This window comes from Macaca fascicularis, chromosome 17 (assembly GCF_037993035.2).
Source record: "Macaca fascicularis isolate 582-1 chromosome 17, T2T-MFA8v1.1".
In the NCBI taxonomy this organism is placed as follows: domain Eukaryota; kingdom Metazoa; phylum Chordata; class Mammalia; order Primates; family Cercopithecidae; genus Macaca; species Macaca fascicularis.
In genome coordinates, this window is record NC_088391.1 from 28,424,844 (window position 1) to 28,448,362 (window position 23,519).

Below are 23,519 nucleotides of genomic sequence, written 5' to 3' on the forward strand. Positions count from 1 at the left end.
TTCAAGCACCATCCCAACATCACATAAGAATTTTTTCATGTTATAAATTCTTTGTGGACATTTTTGATAACTGTTTTATTATGAGAAGGACCATAATTAATTCAAACATTCCCCTATTTTGGTCATTTAGGTTTTTGGGTTTTGGTTTTTTGTTTAACATTTTTGCTTGCTATTTTAAAGAATGCTGTGCATGCATGAGATTTCTTCTCTATATTTAGAATATTTTCCTAGAATGGATTCTCAGAAGAATTGTCAGTCTGTGGACAGGAACATTTTTAATGCATGGAAGAAGTATTTATTCCAGATAGAAAACTCTAGGCAATATTAGTTGTTCCCTGTAACATTTTAAAAAACAGCCATGGCACCATGGAGGACTCTTTGAGTATATAGTTTTAGCGCTGGGCTTTGGGATCACACTTCACAACACCAGTAATTCCACAAATGCATTCCCAGGAGCTGCGTTAGAGGCTGGGTAACTTTTTCTTGAAAAGGCCAGATAATAAATATTTTAGACTTTGCAGGCCATATGGTGTCCATCACAGCTACTCAACTCTGTCACGCGAAAGCACCCAAAGACTATATAAGTGAATGGGTGTGTGTGTCTGTGTTTCAGTAAAGGTTTATTTATGGACACTGAAATTTGAATTTCCTACAGTTTGATGTGTCACAAAATGTTCTTTTGATTTGTCCAATATTTTAAAATGTAAAACCCATTCTTAACCTGTGAGCTGTACATAGACTGGCAGTGGACTGGATTTGGCCTGTGGGTGGTAGTTTGCCAACCTTCAGGCTATATAATAGGTGACTTGGTAATAGACATTTATTATATTGAGGGTTCTAGATATACTGCAATGATAGGGTGGATTTTATCATGAAAACCCTAAATTCAGTATGTATCTCATAATTACCTTTCATATTTTGTATTTCAGCTGGAGTTAACCGAATTTCATATTGGCCTGCTGATCCAGAAATAAGTTTGCTTACGGAGGCTTCTAGTTCTGAAGATGCAAAGTTAGATGCCAAAGCAGTGGAAAGATTGAAGTCAAACAGTCGGGCCCATGTGTGTGTCTTACTTCAACCTTTGGTGTGTTATATGGTGCAGTTTGTAGAGGAGACCTCTTACAAATGTGACTTTATTCAAAAAATTACAAAAACATTGCCGGATGCTAACACTGACTTTTATTATGAATGTAAACAAGAAAGAATAAAAGAATATGAAATGTTATTTTTGGTTTCAAATGAAGAAATGCATAAGCAAATACTGATGACTATAGGTTTGGAGAACCTGTGTGAAAATCCATACTTTAGCAATCTAAGGCAAAACATGAAAGACCTTATCCTACTTTTGGCCACAGTAGCTTCCAGTGTGCCGAACTTTAAACACTTCGGATTTTACTGTAGCAATCCAGAACAGATTAATGAAATTCACAATCAAAGCTTGCCACAGGAAATTGCAAGGCACTGCATGGTTCAGGCCAGGTTATTGGCATATCGAACTGGTGAGTTACATAGATCGTAAATTGGGGCTGATTGGTTGGGTTGTATTTGTCTCTGAAGTGTTCGTTTCATTTATAGTAGAGTTCATTTACTCAGTTACTACAGTTTTGCTGTTCATACAGTATAGAGAAGTTAGTGAGTCCCTTAGGTAGACAACTCTTTCTCCTAGCAGTTTTGGGATTCCTTGTGGCTTTATATTCAGTACCACATTTCTATATCAGGGCCTCATTAATCTAGGCCCTTCTTTCTGCTTCTTGCTTTTATGATTTCACTGTTCCTTGAGCCCTCCACTAAAGGTAGGACAAGAAGAGAAAGGAGAGGCCCAGTGCAGTGGTTCATGCCTGTAATTGCAACACTTTAGGAGGCTGAGACATGAGGATCGCTTGAGCTCAGGAGTTCAGGACCAGCGTGGGCAACATAGCACAACCTCGACTCTAACAAAAAATACAAAAAAAATTAGCTGGGCATGGTTGTGTGTGGTGGTGCGTGCCTGTAGTCCCAGCTGCTTGGGAAGCTAAAGCAGGAAGATTGCTTGAGCCCAGTAGTTTGGGGTTGCAGTGAGCTACAATAGCACCACTGTACTCCAGCTCCAGAGACAGAGCAAGACTCTGTCTCCAAAAAAAGAAAAAGGAGAAAACCAAAATTACTCATTTTGTTAACTCTTCAATATTTTGATGTACTGAATACTTAACAAAAAGTTTTAAAAATCTTTAACATTAATTCAAAATAACTAATAGAATCAAGGTAAAGGAATGGTGATTATTGCAGATTCTTCCAGTTGCTGGTATGTCTTCAATCAGCAAGTTGAGAAATCAAACATTTTTACTGTATTCTATTAAGTTGTATATTTGGAAAAGGAAAATATTACTTGGAATTTTTCTTTGCTATGGTAAAAGACGGCATCTGTATTTCCAAACATGGAACAGTATTTTCACATCTTACCTGATGTAAGATTTCTCAATGTAGAATCATGATCACTTTTTAAAATGCATCTTTGAAATAAAGGGGAAAAACATAGGTAGGAGGAGCAGTAGAGTAAGATTTGTTTGGGGAGAGTACTGCAGTAGGATTTAAAAATTATCCCAAGAAAGAAGAGAAAGTCATCAGAAAGGGTCTCTACAGATGCTGCTGGTCTGCAGTAGTCAACAGAAGGGAGGTTCTCAGCTGGCAGCAAATCAGAATCACCATTGAAACATTTATAAAAAGTACAGATGCTCAAACCCCAACCCAGACCTATTAAACCAAGTCCCTAACCAAATATGGCCAAGGTCTATGTTTCTAGAAGTTCTGCAAGGTGTTCTGATGTTCAGCAGAGTTGATAATTGCTCAATTCTTATTAAAGATTTTTATTTTGTAGGCACACATTATATGACCCCAAACAATTGCATTGTGTAAAAGTCTGGTTTCATGTAATTATCTTCTATTGTGGGTTATATATTTGTTTCTTTGCCAACTCCAGCTTTGTAAAGAATTTTTCTGTAAACCATTCAAAAAGACAGAAAACATAAATGGGAACAGCTGTTGCAGCTATAATTCGCTAATTACCCTTCACTAATTAGAATTCAGCAGAACCCTGCCTGTGTTCCAGAGTAAGAGGGAGATGTGAATCTGCTGTTGTTTTACTGGATCTTAGTACCTCTTGCTTCTATACAACACCTTATCATACCAGCTATGATTCCAGTGTTTAAAGATGCAGTATGTACACATTTGCATTTATATTCTTTATTACTCTACTGTATAGTTATATTTTATATTATAAATATATTCACTATTGTGCAGAATTTTGTACATAAAGCCCTGCTTATGCACTTGATGGGCAATTTAAAAGATTTTTCAAGGTTAATTGTTGGTGATTTTTTTGTTGTTGTTTACATGGAACTCAAATCCTGAATAGGGTGCAACTCCTCTGTCACTCCCTGTACTCCACTGTGCACTCTTCCAGGGAAGAAACCATGTCTTAATCATTTTTGCCTTAGCACTAAACACAATGTGTGTTGAATGGATAAAACAAATCTTTTCATCCAAAGATAAAGGGTCCACAATCCCTTATGCAAAATTTTTGGAGCCAGATGAAAAGGAATTCAGAATTTTTCAGATTTTATTTTATTTTTTTGAGACAGGGTTTTACTCTGTTGCCCAGGCTGAGTGCAGTGGCACTCATGGCTCACTACAGCCCTCAACCTCTCAGCCTCAAGCAATCCTCCCACATCGGCCTCCTGAGTAGCTTGTACTACAGGTGAACACCACCATGTCCAGCCACTTTTTTATTTTTTGTAGAGATGTCTCACTGTGTTGCCCAGACTGGTCTCAAACTCCTTGGTGTAAGCAATCTTCCTGCCTCAACCTCCCAAAGTTCTGGGATTACAGGCATGAGCCACCATACCCAATCCAGATTTTTAAAAGGTAATATGGTACATATATTGTTATATAGAACTCCCAATGGGGTCTGGGACAGTACCCTGTAATCACATTAATGCATACAGAGTGAAAAAAGTAGGAATATTTTCTCTCAGCAGAATAATTGAGGGCTATAAATAACTCATTTTGGGTCAGATTTGACCACAAAGTAAGTGCATCAAACTTCAAAAAACTTGATGTAAGAGATTTCAAATCAGGGACTCTGGACCTGTAATTCTTCCTTGATGATAAATAATAACAATGACAGTTTATGGAACACCTACTATGTGTCAAGCACTGAGCTTGGTGATTTATGTATGTATCTCATTTAACATTGAGGGTACTTCAGTAAGGTGGATATCCCTATGATACAGTGTGCTTCCAATTAAGCTTTAAATTTCACATTATTCAGTTTGGTTTGATGACCTCATTTCTCCCTAATTAATAGATGAAGATACCATTTCATTTAAAAATGTACATATGATTAAAATGAATTCCAAAACCTCTAACAACAGAGTTCTAAAATGAATTGAAAGTAGTTGCTTATAATTGCTTTTTGAATGATGAATAAAGAAGATCCATAGAGATGTCATGAAAAGTATGCTACTAGCCAGGTGCGGTGACTCCCGCCTGTAATACCAGCACTGAGAGACTGAGGCAGGAGGACTGCTTGAGGCCAGGAGTTCCAAAAGTATGTTTCTAGAATACCTGGAGGTAGCAAAAAAGTGGAAGGAATGTGTTTAGACTCTTGTGGGAAAAAGAGCAGGAGGAAGGCATCATGTCTTATCTGTCTGGTTTAAGTACTGAGTTGTGATCTCTTCATGTCTTGCTTTCTCATCAGATTAGGTGTTTTCCAAAGCTAAGGGTTACGCTTTCCTCCTGGACCATAGCGCTGATGATGAGAGTAGGCTGGAGTAATCAAAAAAGTTAACTTTTAAAACAGAACTCAGTGGTTCTCAGATATGAGTATGCCTGAGAATCAAGGTGGAGCTCAGGAGAAATGCAGATTCCTAGGTCTTACCTGCCTCTCTCAGAGAGGTTGATTTAGGGGACTTCCATGGAAGCCAGGAGTTGCCTCTTTTTTTTTTTTTTTTTTAATTTTAAAAACAAGCATCCAGTAATTTTGATGCAAGAGGTCTGTGGAGCACCTTGGACACTGACATGACCACAGGATTGGGAGGTGAAATTACCACACTTGTGTTCTAGAACAATAAGTTCCCCTCTGATTTTCAGTGATCAAAGAGCCCCAGGAATTTGACTCAGTGATCATAAGTTGACCTTTCCTTCAAAGTTGTACAGAGAAAACCCTGTGAATGACTAGATCATAGGGAGCAATTTCTGTAAAAATTATAGACATGAAAAGATTTTTGAGAAATTACCTCATCTGTCACCAGCCTGGGTACTGGGTGACATCAAATCTGTTTTATATGGATGAAAATGTGTTCCTATTTTAAAAGACAAGTAGTAAAGAATGTTCTGTTGATGTAACCAACCTTAGCTAGGCAGTGGAGCTGCATGCTGATGGAAAAATCACATTTTTGTTTCCCTTCTAACAAGGTTTAGTCTGTCCCCAGGCTGAAACAGAAAAAGTGGCTTCTGTGACTAAGAAACATAACATTAAAAACATGCAGTGTTGATGGTAGAAAAGGGGGCTCTTAATAGGGAGAATTTTTATTCTGGTTTTGTTTTTTCATTTTAGATTTATGCATAAATAAAACTTTAAAGATTTTGGTTTTGCAGGCAAATATAATCTTGTGTTTATAACTTCTGCCACTTACCTTACAAATGAGCATAAAGCCATTGATTTGTATTCTTGCCCACTCATGTTAAACTCTAAAGGTCTAGGAAGGAACCCAATTTTGTTTACATCAAAATCCCTTTTCCCTCTACTCTATAGAAGGAAGTCATCCCCTGCACTGTGCCGTTCAGCTTCGTTCATTTCCTTCAGAGCACAGCACATAAAGTACTGTTTGTTTCCTTGTTGCTGTTCTCCTTCACCATCCAACTGTAAGTCGTATGAGGAAGGGACTACAGTTTCCCTCACCACTGCATCCTAAGTTCTCACAGTACTTGGAACATAAGAGGCATTCAATAAATGGAAATTTTTGTCAAGGATTTCTTTCTTTCTTTTTTTTTTTTTTTTTTTTTTTTTGAGATGGAGTCCTTCTCTGTCCCCCAGGCTGGAGTGAAGTGGTACGATCTTGACTCACTGCAACCTCCGCCTCCCAGGTTTAAGCAACTCTCCTGCCTCAGCCTCCCAAGTAGCTGCGATTACAGGCATGCACCACCACACCTGGCTAATGTTTGTATTTTTAGGAGAGACGGGGTTTCACTATGTTGGCCAGGCTGTGTCAAGGAATTCTTTATGTCATGGTGCAAGGTGGAGGAAAGGCCAAGCAAGTTGGATCCGGAGGGCTAAGTTTTAGTATATTTCTTTGCCTGTTTCTGCATCTAGAAATGGAAATTTTATCTGCTTTACCTTTAGGGTAAAAATGAGATCATGAATAAACATGTTTAACATAAATTGTACAAATGCTTTGTGGTATAATTTTGAAAACCAGAGCTTGCTTGAATTTGAGATGGGAAATTTTATTAGAGTATCATAACTGTTTTAAAGTTAACCTTTTAATAAGACATTCATTCTAGTTTTTAATGCAATTGTGGCACAAATTTTCTTTGTACCTTTACTGGAAAGTAGGTATTTAAAAATGTTATCATTGGAGGGATTCACTTTTAGGAAACTGTAGGGTGAAACCGCAGTTTCAGTTAATCCTCCCCAAAATGAAAATGCCCTAGGGTAAGTTCACAGATAATTGTTATTTTCTATGTGTAAATGTGCCACTTAACTACCTTAGTCCCTTATTAAGATTTTGATAAATACTATGGTTTTCCTAATTAGTGTAATTTGTCTTAGAAATTTGAAACTCAACATTGTATAGAAGGAAAAAGTAAATCCTTAATATATAGAATTTCTATTTTTTTTTTAAATTTTCTGTTTCAGATTAATGGTTTTAAGAAGTACAACTTTACTTTTGCAAAGGTTTTGGTTCTACAGGGAAATTATAATCTTATGTTTGTTTATAACTTCTGCTATTTGATTTAGAAATGGGCAAGATGTCATTAACTTGCATTCTTTTTCCCTCAAAGTAAACTGAAAGTCAGGGAAAGGACATTTTGTTTAAATCAGAATTCTCTTCATGTATTTTTTAGCAACAGATAGATAGATAGATCCATAAAGATTTATTTATGTTTGTATGAGAAGTTTGAACTTTTTTCTTAGTAAGAACATTTTCATAAGCTATATTTTCCATGATTAGAGTATAAATAATACTGAGAAAAGACAAATTTGGTTGTTGTGAACAGTTATTACACAAAATCCATTAGTTCTGAAACCGTTATTCAATTTTATCATCTATCAGAAGTAGTCGTTTAGAAACCGGCTTGTTAATGGAGAATCAATGAAGTTGCACTTAGTCCTGGCTACAGCTTTGAGGGAACTGACTGCGGACACTGCCATTTAGTGGCCTCCACATACGTATGTGTGACTGAGTTGGTAGTGACTCTCTCTAGTTATTTGGTACCTAGCTCCCATATTCCATACTTAAAAGTGTTTAATACTTTTCTGTAATTAGTGAAGATATCAAGGATTGCTGCTACATTTATGAAGTATGTTTTGATACTAGTTTTTATTATTTTTGGAAAAATATATTTCTAAAACTAACATCGTAATTTTTACTGAGTTAAATGCCATATATCTTTCAGAGGATCATAAAACAGGAGTTGGGGCAGTCATTTGGGCAGAAGGGAAATCTGTAAGTATGAAAACAATTCTTTAAATATTTAACCTGGATTTTGTTTAAACATAGTTCAGTCTTCGGTGCATTACAGGTTATTGACCATTAAGATTAATATTTTTGTAATGGTGCATTTATGAAGATCTATAAAGATTTGCTCATTCCCTCAACAATTTTCTAGATAGACACATTCATTCAGCAAACATTTGTTAAACACTCTCTACAGGTTAGGCACTGTGCCACAGTGAACGCTGGGGATTAAAGATCACGTTTTATGGCCTCATAGTTTAGTGATGGAGACGTAGAAGTAAAAAATAACTGATATGTAAGTGTAATTATAACTGATATCATGCGAACATAGAGGAGGAACCTTTGCTTGGAAAAATGAGTAAATACTCGGTGAATATTATTAATGTTAATAATATTAATATTCTTGAAGAATAAGATAATTTCATCAGACAGAGCAAGTCAATAGGACCAGGAGGATAACATGCATATTCTTTTTTTTTTTTTTTTTTTGAGACAGAGTCCCCCTCTGTCACCCAGGCTGGAGTGCAGTGGTGCAATCTTGGCTCACTGCAACCTCTGCCTCCTGGGTTCAAGTGATTCTTATGCCTCAGCCTCTTGAATAGCTGGGACTACAGGCATGTACCTACCACCACTTTTGCCATGTTGACCAGGCTGGTCTTGAACTCCTGGCCTCAAGCAATCCACCCTCCTCTGCCTCCCAAAGTGCTGGGATTACAGGTGTGAGCCACCATGCCTGCCCTGAATATTCTTAATATTAATAATGTTAATGTTCTTGAAGATTAGGAGGATATAATCAGACAGAACAAGTTAATGGGACCAGGAGAATAACACACAGAGATTGCGGTGAGAGAGAGAATATGGGAAAATGCATTTGATTTGGCACATAGAGTAAGCAATAAATTGGACTGGACCATGAAGAACCCTATATCCCATGTAAAGATTTTGGACTTTATCCTGGCAGTGACATACTATAGAACAGCACTAACCAGTAGAGAGAAAAGGCAAGCCTCAAACTGAATTTTAAATTTTTAGGAGCCATATATATATATTTTTTGAGACGGAGTCTCGCTCTGTCACCAGGCTGGAGTGCAGTGGCGCAGTCTCGGCTCACTGCAACCTCTGCTTCCTGGGTTCAAGCAAATCTCCTGTCTCAGCCTCCCAAGTAGCTGGGACTACAGGCACGCGCCGCCACGCCCAGCCAATTTTTGTATTTTTAGTAGAGATGGAGTTTCACCATGTTGTCTGGAATGGTCTTAATCTCTTGACTTCGTAATGCATCTGCCTTGGCCTCCCATAGAGCTGGAATTACAGGTGTGAGCCACCTTGCCTGGCTGGAGCCATATTTTTAAAAGGAAAACAGATGAATTAATTTTAAGAAAATATTTAATCATGTAATCAATAAAAATTAATGAAATATTCTGCATGTAAAAAATATTAAATCTTCAAAATTTTATGTGTATTTTACACCTGCAGCACCTCTCAATCTAGACTAACCACATGTGGCTAGTGGCGACTGTATCGGACAGTGCAGTCCAAGAATATTGTAAGTGGAGAAATGATTTGATCAGATTTGTATTATAAATGAATGAAGTAGGGCTAGACAGGAAATAGGGAGATTAATAAAAGAGAGATGAGGACTTGGAGTTGTGGGGATGGGTTAGAAGGCTAGAATCAAGAGATATTTAGTAACTATATAGCTGACTGAAAGGTGAGCCTACATTTTGCCTCAAGGACTTCACAGAAAGTAATCTATTTGCTTTGATGCTTCACAAACTCCTCAAGTTCAACTCATCCAGTATCTTCCCTGCTAACCTTCTCCCTCGCTAGTGGTCACCATCTCGTCTGTTACTGTACACATACGATCACCTAGCACAATGGATTCCACCTTCAAAATACCTCTTGACTCTACTTACCTCTACCCCAACTGTTAACTCCTACTAGAATACTAGGCTCCTCAGACAGAAATTCCATAGCACTCTGTACAACTTGTCTGTGACATTCATCACAGTTAAAGTTATCTGTCCAATTTCTTACCCTCCCCAGACTAGAAGGCTCATGAGGGTAGGGACTCTCTGTCTTGTTTACAGTTGTATTCCAGCACCTAGCATAGGTCTAGCCAGTGGTTGGAACTCTCATTTGTGTGTACATGAATGCTCGGCAGCCTTTTGGCTTAACATCTGGTTCTTAAAAATTTTGTGGAGAATGTCAGTTTCTAGTTATCTCTAGAGCAGGCCGGCAGGCAGCACGGTGAAATGGAAAGACACGTGGCTTAGAGTCAAGTAACCTGGGCTTGAATTCTGGCTGTGTTACTTACTCATTTTGTGACCCTAGACAATTAGTCACTCTTGTCCTCATTTTCCTTATCTGTAAACAGTAATATTAATAGTATCACTCTTTAGGTTGTTTCAAGAATTGATCAAATGAAATGATGCATATAAAACAGTATGGCTGGGCGCAGTGGCTCATGCCTGTAATCCCAGCACTTTGGGAGGCTGGGGTGGGAGGATTGCTTGAGCTCAGGAGCCCAAGACAATCCTGGGCATCATGGTGAGACCTCATCACTACAAAAAATGAAAAAATTAGCCAGGCATAGTGACATGCACCTGTGGTCCCAGCTACTTGGGAGGCTGAGGTGGGAGGATGACTTGAGCCCAGGAAGTCACACCTGGGTGACAGAGCGAGACCCTGTCTCTAAATAAATAAATAAATAAATAAATCAGCATGATGTTTGACATTTAGTAAATGTTCAAACAGATTTATTAATGAGATAGTATTTTGTTTGCAGGCTTTTGTTTGCCTACTATTACATGATTTTTATGAAGCTGCTACAGTAATGAGTCTGTTGATATTATCATGAGTAATTATAACATATTGAAATTTATGAGGTTTATAGTATATTCCAAACTATTACACACACAATATTGATAAAATATTTCATTCTAATAATTGATAAAGCATTGATATTAACTACTATTTCTCTTTAAAAGAGAAGAAAGCCATTGAAGTAAGAAGTTCTATAATAATATGCATATAATAGAGGTTCAATAAATACTGAAGATGAAAATGCATTTTTTATTTTCCAACTAAATCACAATAGCACATTTTTAGCCCAACAACAGAAGTTTTCTGTTTAAAGTATTTAAAAGTTTTCGACTTGCTAACCAGTAGCATGGCACAGAGCACATAAGAAATTAACAATCACAGCCAGGCGCGGTGGCTCATGCCTGTAATCCCAGCACTTTGGGAGGCCGAGGAGGGTGGATCACCTGAGCTCAGGAGTTCGAAACCAGCCTGACCAACATGGAAAAACCCTGTCTGTACTAAAAAATACAAAAAAATTAGCCGAGCATACTGGCGCATGCCTGTAATCTCAGCTACTTAGGAGGCTGAGGGAGGAGAATCGCTTGAACCTGGGAGGCAGAGATTGCTATGAGCCGAGATCGCGCCATTGTACTCTAGCCTGGGCAACAAGAGTGAAACTCCATCTCAAAAGAAAAAAAAACAAATTAACCATCACTTGTTGAGTCCCTGCTATGTACAGAACACTCGAACATGTTGAAGGGATAGAAAAGAAATATAAAACATGGTTTCTGCTCTCCAGGATCTTATAATTTATTTGGGAAGTAATATCTGCATCAAATGAAATAATTTGTGAGTTAAGTAAGATAGTATTTAATTAATTGCAAAAAACAAGGACTTCCTTAGGATTATAGATTAGAGAAGTGGTCAGCTTTCTTGGAATTTTGCTTTGACAAGATCACACTGCAGTAGGAGGATCTGATATTATATTTCTTGATAGTTTACTGTAGAAAATTGAATGAATATTCATTATACAAAGTACGAGGGCAAGCTTCAAAAATACATTGCAAAGTGCCTTTTCAGAATGTTGAAACTAACCGTTGGTTTGCTCACTCTCGTAGAGAAGTTGTGATGGAACAGGTGCCATGTACTTCGTAGGATGTGGTTACAATGCTTTTCCTGTTGGATCTGAGTATGCTGACTTCCCACACATGGATGACAAGCAGAAAGACAGAGAAATACGGAAATTCAGATACATCATACATGCGGAACAGAATGCTTTGACATTTAGGTATGAAATCCTTCTTGGTGTACTTTTCTTTAAAATGTAGCAAGTGTTGGTTGAAATTAATTTTCTTATAATTGCAATTTATTTCCTTTTTCAAATTCCAAGAAAGTTTCCTTTCAGAAGTATAACTTTGGTAAGGCTTGGTCCTGCCAGACCTGAAGCTATGACCTGAACTGAGGTTAACGCCTCTGCAGGCCTTCCCATTTGTTGAGCATATCTTTTTTTCCCTTCCCTCTCTCCAATATGAAACTGCTTGAAGTTTATCCTTTGGGATCTTGCTCAGACTCTCATATTTCTGGATGTTAAGAGCTCCTTTGTCTTCTAAATCTGGAGCATACATTTATTAAAAGTTACACACCACATAAAGACATTTTGAGCAACGATGGACTACATGCACAACGTGTTCCCATAAGATTATAACAGAGCTGAAAAATTCCTGTTACTGAGTGAAGTAGCCATTGTAACATCACACGTTACCTTTTTTATGTTTAGATACACAAATACTTACCATTGTGTTACAATGGCCTGCAGTATTCAGAATAGGACTTTATAATGAACCAAATTGCTTTAAAAGAAGTTTTGTTAACGATTATAGCTGTCAATTTACATCATTGTCACAAACACTTCTCAGCCTTTACCATTAAGGTTAAGGGATTAAAAAACTGTAAGACATGGCTCCTGTCCTTGGAGAGCTTCTAATGCAGTAGGGGATATGAGATAGCATCCACCTCGTGCTGTGGATTCTGTAGGAGAGGCAAATGTAAAGTGCTGCGGACATTCTGCTGCTGCTATGGACAAATGGGAGAGTGCAAGGGAAAGATTTGAGGGAAGAACTGGCATCTGAACTGAGCTTAAAGGATTCCTAGACTGGGGCAAATGGAAGGGAAGGGAAGACCATTCTTGCTTCTAGCATAAGCAATGGTCTGGAAGTAGGAAAATCCGTGGTGTGTTTAGGAGCATGAATATTCCAGTTAGGTTGGAATGTGGACACAAGGGAAATGCAGCTCACAAGGACAGGCTGGGACTGGACTCGAGAGGACTTTGAGTTTATGCTTCATTTGGTAGGCAGTGGAGAAATGGAATGGCATTGACAGAGCCACACTGTAGATTATGTAGGTAGTATTGTTTGAACAGACTAGATGCAGAGAATTCTGTTGCCCTAGTCCAGGTGAATGTAAGTAACAGTCTCAACAAGGAAGATGGATATGGAAGGCTGGCGGTGGAGGAATTGAAGATGGCTGGCTGAGAGCTGCCTAAGCCTCAGAACCCGGAAGCCAGTCCTTATAGCCCCAGATGAGGGCAGTCCTTCATCTTGAACTACCCTCAGCATGCAAAATTTCACCCAAAATTTCCTCTATTCTTTTCCTTGTCCTCTTCATTACAGATTTACTTGCTTCATTTTGTACAGAGGTGTGAATATGTCAAATAGAAACTTTTCTTTTTAAAATTATCCTATGATAGGGAAGGGGTAAGGGAACTATAAGTCAAAACAGAACTTAAATATTTAATTATTCATTTAGTGAACATTTATTGAATATCCAGTAGGTACCAGATAGGGCTGTGTCATTTGTCTAACAAGATGAGTTAGTGTCTAGTCAGACATGATTAACTCTTAAAGAAGGTATCAGTTTCAAATCTAATTCCAGTATTCTAAACACATACTTACTTAGAAAGCATTCGGGGATTTTTCTCTCTTTCTTTGATGTCTGTATCTTCCTGATTTCATCTGTTTTGTAATCTGAAACTGAACCTCTTACTTAGAATCAATAAATTATTTTTAGTTATAATAATTGTCATGTTCAGGTTGTATCATAACAGTTTTGTAGGTTTACATATTTTGAACATTCAGTAATTCAGCAAGTCTAAGGCTTGATGATCATTATTAATGTCATAAATCTGTTTTTAAAACAGCTCAATTTTAGTGTTTAAAGATTTTTCTAAAAAATAACTTTCCCTTTCAGAAACGACCTTTCTGATATTTTATAATTTTTTTTGTAGGTGTCAAGAAATAAAACCAGAAGAAAGAAGCATGATTTTTGTGACAAAGTGCCCATGTGATGAGTGTGTACCTTTAATTAAAGGTGCAGGCATAAAACAAATCTATGCAGGAGATGTAGATGTTGGAAAAAAGAAGGCAGACATCTCTTACATGAGGTTCGGGGAGCTTGAAGGTGTTAGCAAATTTACGGTAAGTAGATGCACATTTTTTTCAGGTGTATTTTGTATTATGTTGTTAGGTACCCTTTTGCAATATTGTAAGTTAGTGCTTCCCACCCTTTTAAAGAGTTTCAACAAATTATTATTATTATTATTTGAGAGAGAGTCTCTCTCTGTTGCCTAGGCTGGAGTGCCAGTGGCTCGATCTCGGCTCACCGCAACCTCTGCCTCCTGGGTTCAAGTGATTCTCCTGCCTCAGCTTCCCGAGTAGCTGGGATTACAGGCGCCCGCCATCATACCCGGCTAATTTTTGTATTTTTAGTAGAGACAGGATTTCGCCATGTTGGCCAGGCCAGTCTCGAACTCCTGAGCCCAGGTGATCCGCCCGCCTCGGTCTTCCAAAGTGTCGGGATTACAGGTGTAAGCCACCAAGCCAGGCCGAGTTTCAACAAATTATTATTATTGAGTTTATTTATATGTGCAAACCTTTACCTAACTGCAACTGTTCAGCTATGGATTCCTGCCTTATGAATTTACATCTCTGTAGAGAATTGAGCCAGTGGATCTTTTGGTGCCATCTGGTGGCTGATAAAAGAAAGGTACCTGACCTATCTCTTCCCTCTCATTTCTGGCTTGGAGTGGTGGATAGAGGTGAAAATACTTCAGCGGTCCCCACCCTTTTCGGCACGAGTGACCGGTTTTGTGGAAGACAGTTTTTCCACAGATGGGGAGATGGTTTTGGGATGAAACTATTCCACCTCACATCATCAGGCACTAGATTCTATAAGGAGCACGCAGCCTTGATCCCTCAGGTGCGCAGTTCACAATAGGGTTCTGCTCCTATGAGAATCTAATTCCACCGCTCATCTGACAGGAGGTGGAGCTCAGGCGGTAATGCTCGCTAGCCTGCGCTCACCTGCTGCCGTGCGGCCCAGTTCCTAACAGGCCACAGACCAGTACTGGTTGCTGCCAGAGGGTTGGGATCCCCTGCAATAGTTTAAAGGTCACCCCCACCCCCAAACAAAGGGAGGTGCACACACACACACACACACACAAACACACACACATTTCTCATGAGAAAAATCAGAAAAAAAAGAATATTTATTTATTTGTTTTTTTATTTATGTATTTATTTTGAGATGGAGTTTCACTCATTGCCCAGGCTGGAGTGCAATGGCGTGATCTCGGTTCACTGCAACCTCAGCCTCCTGGGTTCCAGCGATTCTCCTGCCTTGCTACCCCCGCCCCCCCCCACCCCCACTCCCCAGTATCTGGGATTACAGACGTACGCTACCATGCCCAGCTAATTTTTTGTATTTTTAATAGAGACAGAGTTTCACCATGTTGGCCAGGCTGCTCTTGAACTCCTAACGTCAGGCGATACACCTGCCTCGGCCTCCCAAAGTGCTGGGATTACAGGCATGAGCCACCACGACTGGCCCGAGAAAAAAAGAATTTCTTATTTGATATTTCCGAAAATGTACTGAGGTAGTTCATGGAAAACTCAATAACTTTTAACTCTTTATACCTCTTCACTATTTGGGTTTTGGTTTCTGTGGGGTTTTTTTTCTTCTTCTTTTGTTTTGGTTTTTGTTTTGAGACAGGGTCTCACTATCTCACCCAGGCTGGAGTGCGGTGGCGCCATCTTGGCAATCTCTATCTCCTGGGCTCAAGCGACCTGCCTGCCTCAGCCTCCCGAAGTGCTGGGATTACAAGCACGAGCCACTGTTCTCAGCCTATTTTGGTTTTCAAAAAAACTTTTTATTTGGAAAAAACCTTAAGCATACAGAAAAGTTATAAAAACACTACAAAGAAATTTTTTCCCAGAAGTTGTTGACATGATACCAGCTCACCCTTTATTTCCTCAAATAAGAAATAACCACATAACTACAATACAACCATAAAAATCAGGAAATTAACACTGATACATTACTGCCACTAATCCACAGATTCCAGTCAAGGTTCATCAGCTGCCCAAGAAATGTCTTGTATAGCAGGGTTCCCCAACCCCTGGGTACCAGTTAGGAAGCTTCTTCTGTATTTACAGTTGCTCCCCATTGCTCACCTTACTGCTTAAGCTCTGCCTCCTGTCAGATCAGCAGCGGCATTAGATTCTCATAGGAGTGTGAACCCTATTGTGAACTGCCCATGTGAGGGATCTAGGTTGTGTGCTCCTTATGAGAATCTAAAGCCTGATGATCCCCCACTCCTCGCCATCTGGTCTGTGGAAAAACTTCCACGAAACCGGTACCTGGTCCCTGGTTCCACAAAGGTTGGGGACTGCTTTTATACAGCAAAAGGATCCTGTCCAGAATTGTACATTGTTTCTGTGACATCCAATGATTTAATCCTGGCATTGAATGAGTTAATGTAACATTTAACTACTAGAATTTGCAGTGGGAAGAAAAAGGATGTAAAAGAACTGTTTATAAATTTCAGCTTTACATTCCTGCTATATACATCGGTTTGTGTCCAGGGTACCTAGAACATACATATATATGATTAACTTGGACATATAACATATAATTGTATATGTATATAATATTAAATATAGAAACATACTATCCAGTGTCTGTCATGTGTATATGAAGTATCATAAGTATTACCATTTGTAATATTGTCATTTTTTTCTAATTGTTTTATTTAAAGTTTATCACGTTTTAAATAGAGAGGGGTGTTGACATGGCACTGAAAGAAGGCAGAGATGGGAAAGACCTTTTTTGTAAAACTCAATAAAAGCTTATATGCAATTAGTCAGAGAAATCTCTACTTCTGTGTTTTTGTTTTCTGTCTCTTCATTCCTCCTGAAGAGTATGAAGAAATAGATTTTTCAGGTTCTCCTCATAAAGATTAAGTGACCTAGCTCTTCAGGACTATGAGTGATGGGTTATGGAGAATTCTGAAATATCTTGCTTACTGGTAGATTTTAATAGCTTTTCAATTGTAAAGAGAATGAAGAGATCAGAAGAACTTAAGATAGGGCAAGAGAAGCAGAAGGAGGCAGGAAGACTAAGGGGATATTCAGGGGCAGAGGTGGGAAAGGAAGCACCCAGTTGGGCCAGACCCTCCAGGGAGTACCCTCACTCAGACACATGTTCCAAAGGCTGTTCATGGTTGTTCTCTGTTCTACCTCCAGTGAAGATAAACTGTCCATCTTCTCATCCTTCTCATCTGACCTGGCTACAAATATTATGTTCTAAATCTGAATTTCAGTAATGATTATATTCTTCCTTTTAGATTGTCAAAAATAGTGTGTGTCAATAAATTTGGTATTTGTTTTTAAGATTAAAGTAAATTGAAATTAACTTTGAAAGATTTTTGCTTTCCTTTTTGATATGTTACCATAGACCTTGAGATAAGTAGTTCTATTCTGTGGTGTTGTCGCAAACCAGGCTAGGACTGGGCAACACTGTTTTCAAGAATAGATTTTTATCAATCTATATCCATGTCCATGTACTCAATTCTTTGTTTTCTCTTTAGTATGTGTGGATTTCTCTCTATTAGGTTATATTACTTATTTTTATTATGAAAGTAATATATGCTCATTGTAGAAGACGAGGAAAATAAAAAAGAATGTGTATTATCCCACAACTCATAGATACCACAATTAACATGTTGCTGTATGTTCTGTGTCACTAAAAGTTCTTTAAAAAATATTTTAAATAATTTAACACAATATTCCAACCCATAGGTCTAACTTATTTAACCATTCCCATGTTGTTGGACACCTGGATTGTTTCTAAGTTTTTACAGTTATAAGAAGCCTTTTTATGAGTGTCCTTAAACATGAATTCAGGGTTACTTGTTTTTACTTTGTCTCCCCAAATTAATAGGTTTTAGTGGTTTGATGTCTTTCAAAAAATGCCTCACTTTAAACATTTTTTGGTAATTTCTCATATAGCTTCCTACCCTTTCTAAGTCTTCTCTCTTTCTTGGTACTAGCCTAAACCTCCCATTTCTATAAGTGACCAGCCAGTTCTGGATGTCCTCCCTTTCCAAGGACTTTTAATACATGGTAAAATGTTTGTCCTGTATCTCATCCCCCCTCAAGGCTCATGATGTTAACTAGTTAATCTGTTGAGTGAACTGATGCTTATGGAAGAGGCTCCCAGGTAATCCATATTTGTGTGTCACACATAAGCATCAGTTCACTCATCAGATTAACTGCTGCCCTAGCAGGGCCTTTTGGTTAAGTCATTAGTGATTCTGATAGAGATTCTAGCCAGCTGAGAAAAGAAGGGCTGTGCTATAAGATACCGATTACTCTCCATTTTTCTTTTCTGCTGCTCCAATATTCTATGTAATATCTGAGAATCTTCAGGCTTCCCTATTTATTCCTGAATGAGATGAAATATGGTAATCAGAAGAGATAAATGATATGATATAAAATGATATGATATGATGCAAGTAATAGTTTATGATATAACAACATTAAAAGGCAAAGTAATCCTGGTCATATTTTCTTTTTTCTTTCTTTCTTTCTTTTCTTTTTTTTTTTTTTTTTTTGTGAGACGGAGTCTCACTCTGTCTTCCAGGCTGGAGTACAGTGGCGTGATCTCAGCTCACTGCAAGCTCCACCCCCGGGTTCTTGCCATTCTCCTGCCTCGGCATCCCGAGTAGCTGGGACTACAGGCGTCCGCCACCACGCCCGGCTAATCTTTTGTATTTTTAGTAGAGATGGGGTTTCACCGTGTTAGCCAGGATGATCTTGATCTCCTGACCTTATGATCCGCCCACCTTGGCCTCCCAAAGTGCTGGGATTACAGGCATGAGCCACCGCGCCTGGCCTATCTTGGTCATATTTTCATTCTTTAATACCTAGGCCTTTTCTAGCTATTTTAAGATTATCTGGGACCTGGAGTTAGAATACAATGTGGTGTTAATTCCATAGTACTGGGCACAGGTTCTAATTCTATTGCCGCCTGTAGTTAGTGTGTAACCTGAGACAAGTCACTCTAATCCTCTGGTCCTCCACTTACTTCCAATTAAAATGAATGTAAAGAATCTTCAACTTCTCTAAGAGTCTTGATTTGGATCCCAGAAGTTATATCATTCAGGATCATTCAGTGTGGTGTTATTAGGGCTTTGTTAATTTGAACATGCTAACTCCTTTTTCTTCTATTTTTTTAAAATTTTTTTTCGAGATGGAGGCTTGCTCTGTCACCCAGGCTGAAGTGCAATGGCACCATCTCAGCTCACTGCAACCTCCGCCTCCCGGGTTCAAGCAATTCTCTTACCTCAGCCTCCCTAGTAGCTGAGACTACAGGCACGTGCCACCATGCCTGGCTAATTTTTGTATTTTGATTAGAGACAGAGTTTCACCATGTTGGCCAGGTTGGTCTCGAGCTCCTCATCTCAGGTAATCCACCTACCTTGGCCTCCCAAAGTGCTGGGATTACAGGTGTGACCCACCCATGACTGGCCATTTTTCTTCCATTTTTAAGAAGTTGTTTTGATATTTAAAATCAATGTGTGGGAATGCTATGTATTAAATCCTTTTTAAACAAGTAAGTAAGATGTTTTTGCACTCTTACAGTGGCAGCTGAATCCATCAGAAGCTTATGGTCTTGAACAAAATGAGCCTGAAAGGAGAGAAAGTAAGTATTTATGTATTGAGGTGAACGTTGTTGCTGAGGAGAAAGGATATACAGTCAATTTTAATGATCAGGTGATGAAAATTGTTGTGTTAATAGATGGAGCATATTATTTTTGAAGGTTAGATTTTTGCCTTTCAATTTGTTCATAAACATTTGTGTGTCTACCATATGCTAGGTGCTATGGAAAGTGCCGATTAATAATTACTCCTATAGAATCCACAGGTTAATGGTTAATACAAATAATTATGCACAAATTGATGTTATAAATTAAATGCATATGAAACAGTAAACAACAATGCTCTTCTATAAAAAAACAAAAGCTTACTGGGAAGTGAGAAAGGAAAAATATGCATAATTAGTACAGATGGATCGGGACCAAATGATGAGGTATATACATTCTTCTAGAGTAAAGCCACATTTGCCCAGATTGGAAATGTTCTGGTTACTTGAATAATCTGATGAAGAATAATCACAGCTACCATAATGAATTACTAGTCTTTAAAGCTTTATTATTCGTATACTACTACAGATATTTTGAATGTAATGTAATCTTTGAGAAGTCTTACAGTTCCTTAGGCACATAATTTTAGACATGAGTGCTATATAACATTATTTTAAAATAGTAACTATAGGCCCGGCATGGTGGCTCACGCCTATAATCCCAGCATTTTGGGAAGCCAAGGCAGGTGGATCACTTGAAGTCAGGAGTTTGAGACCAGCTTGGCCAACATGGTGAAACCTCGTCCCTACTAAAAATACAAAAAATAGCCAGGCATCATGGCACATGCCTGTAATCCCAGCTACTTGGGAGTTTAAGGCAGGAGAATCACTTGAATCCAGGAGGTGGAGGTTGCAGTGAGCCAAGATGGCACCGCTGTACTCCAGCCTAGGCGACAGGGAAAACTCTATCTCTAAAAATAAAAATAAAAATAAAACAGTAACTATATTATCAAATTATTTGGATTTGAAGTAAGTGGAAGTTTGCTGTAAGTTTTCTTGATAATAACAATTTTTTAACCTTGAAAAATCAAGAAATATAAAAGCCTTAGAATAATTTCTCTGTGAATATATTGATTTTTAGTGTTCTGAATTAGCTTTATTTGATTCAAATAGAAAATGTATTGTTTGCAATTTGGAAAAAAGTACATATCCACTGCATCTTTCTTTTTAAAAATTTATCAGCAAAAAAGGCCGTATCTATCTATCTATCTATCTATGTATCTATCTATCTATCTATCTCTACATCTAGTTAAACAATGTATACTCAATGACAGTGTTTGAAGGGGCCAATGAATAATTTCCTATGTTAGAGAAAGGATACAAAAAGCACGAATCATAAAAAGGTTAATTTATCTATGTTACAATGAAAAGCATCTGTTCATTAAAAGATATCACTAGGCCAGGCGCAGTGGCTCACGCCTGTAATCCCAGCACTTTGGAAGGCTGAGGCGGGTGAATTGCTTGAGGCCAGGAGTTTGAGACAGGCTGGGCAACATGGCAAAACCCTCTCTCTACAAAAAATACAAAAATTAGCCAATTGTGGTGGCACATGCCTGTGGTCCCAGCTACTCAGGAGGCTGAGATGGAAGGATCTCTTGAGCATGAAGAGGTTGAGGCTGCAGTGATCCATGCTTGTAACCACTGTACTCCAACCTTGGCAACAGAGTGAGACCTTGCCTTAAAAAAAAAAAAAAAAAAAAAGATATCACTAAAAGAGTGCAAAGGCAAGCCATGGAATATGAGAAGATATTTGCCACTTATAATCAACAAAGGGCTTGTATCTAGGATTTATTATTCCTAGATCACTAAGGAAAAGGAAGACATGCTGTGGTTAAAGCCCCAAGATTGGAAGGAGGGGACAAAACGAAGGCTTCTGGTTTGCTGGCAGTGTTTTATTTATTGACCCAGATGATGGTTACATATGTTCGCTTTGTGGCAGTTCAACTGAACGGATAAGTTTATGTTTATGCATTTTTGAACAAGTGTTTTATCTCAATAAACAATACCCCATTTCCTTTTTAATTATATAATAGTTTTACTGATATGTAATTCATCTATCATAAATTTGCTTTTTAGTAGATTCACGGAGTTGTACAGGCATCACTACAACATAATTTCAGAACATTTTCATGATCTAAGAAAGAAGTGTCATGCCCATTTGCAGTCACTTCTCATTCTCCCCTCCCCCTAGCCCTAGGCAACCACTCTTTCAGTTTTTATGGATTAGTCTATTCTGGCCATTTCATATAAATGGAATCATACAGTATGTAATTCCTTTCCAATTTTTGATTCAGTTGAGAAATAGACACTAGAATCAACAGATGAAAGTTACAACACCAGCTTTGTTGTTAGACTAGGGCTTGACCTTTGGGTAAATCAGTCTGTCTAACTCCAGAGGGGGGACTTGCTGCTGGATACTTTCTCAGTGCCAGTAGCAGGGACAAACAGAAGGAAGGCAGGCAGTGTGACTGACAACTCTCAGGTGCCCTTCCACTTCGTACAGATGGAACCCAGGTAACCCATAACAAGCATTCTTTTTAAATAGTCATGGGGCTTTCAAGAAAATAAGGGAAATATTCTCCTAAGAACAAAATAGAGATAAAAAGACATTTTGCTAGAATCTGAGGAGCGATAGTAAGTCAACACAATAGCCAGAGCTATCCTGAGGACAAATATCCGTATAAGCTGGAATCTAAGAGCAGGTCTGGGTCTGCTGCAAGATGAGTGAACTGAACTTAGTTCACCCAATCAACACACGAAAAGATGATTAAACTTAGTAGTAGTCAGAGAAATGCAAATTAAGATTGCATTAAAGTAGCGCTTTTTTTTTTTTTTTTTTTTTTTTTTTTGTGACGGAGTCTCACTCTGTCACCCAGGCTGGAGTCCTGTGGCGTGATCCCGGTTCACTGCACCCTCCACCTCCCAGGTTCAAGTGATTCTCCTGCCTCAGCCTCCCAAGTAGCTGGGATTACAGGCGTGTGCCACCACGCCCAGCTAATTTTGTATTTTTAGTAGAGATGAGGTTTCACCATGTTGGCTAGGCTGGTCTCGAACTCCGGGCCTCAGGTGATCTGCCCACCTTGGCCTCCCAAAGTGCTGGGATTACAGGGATGAGCCACCACGCTTGGCCTGAAATAGCATTTTTTATAAATATATGCCCTGGAGAAACTCTTGCATATTGTATAAGAGTCAAAGAGACAAAAATTTTGTTGCTATATTGTTCTTAAAAGCAAAAACTGGAAATAACACAAATGTTTGTTTTGGGTGATTAGATAAAAATATTATGGTGTGGCCGGGCGCGGTGGCTCACGCCTGTAATCCCAGCACTTTGGGAGGCCAAAGGCGGGCGGATCACAAGGTCAGGAGATCAAGACCAGGGCGAAACCCCGTCTCTACTAAAAATACAAAAAATTAGCTGGGCGCGGTGGCGGGTGCCTGTAGTCCCAGCTACTCAGGAGGCTGAGGCAGGAGAATGGCGTGAACCCGGGAGGCGGAGCTTGCAATGAGCTGAGATCGCACCTCTGCACTCCAGCCTGGGGGACAGAGCGAGACTCTGTCTCAAAAAAAAAAAAAAAAAAAAAAAAAAAAATTGTGTATTACCACAATGGACTACTATATAGCAGTGAAAACAAACAAATGAACTAGAGCTACATTCTTCAACATGGATGAATCTTAGAAATATAAATGTTGAATTTTAAAAAGCAAACTACAGAATTATGATACCATTTCTGTATAAAGTTCAAAAAGACATACCATATATTGATTAAATGTGGTAGGCCAGGCATAGTGCTCACACTTACCATCCCAGCATGATGGGAGGCTGAAGCGGGACAATTGCTTGAACCCAGGAGTTCAAGACCAGCCTGGGCATCACAGCAAAACTCCATCTCTACAAAAGATACAAAAAATTAGTTGGGCATGGTGGCCTGTGCCTGTAGTCCCAGCTACCCCAGAGGCTAA

General features: G+C 38.7%; 1 protein-coding gene across 5 annotated transcripts in view; it reads left to right on the forward strand.

The window, feature by feature from the left end:
• The window catches only part of CDADC1 (cytidine and dCMP deaminase domain containing 1), a 46,065-nt gene that overhangs the window by 18,665 nt on the left and 3,881 nt on the right, over window positions 1-23,519 (forward strand). For all 5 annotated transcript variants that reach the window (XM_074022027.1, XM_074022029.1, XM_045377062.2 and 2 more), the window contains 5 exons: window positions 930-1,499; window positions 7,657-7,706; window positions 11,639-11,808; window positions 13,804-13,993; window positions 19,499-19,559. In XM_074022027.1, the coding sequence (XP_073878128.1) occupies window positions 930-1,499; window positions 7,657-7,706; window positions 11,639-11,808; window positions 13,804-13,993; window positions 19,499-19,559 (1,041 nt within the window). The remainder of the gene's footprint in view (window positions 1-929; window positions 1,500-7,656; window positions 7,707-11,638; window positions 11,809-13,803; window positions 13,994-19,498; window positions 19,560-23,519) is intronic.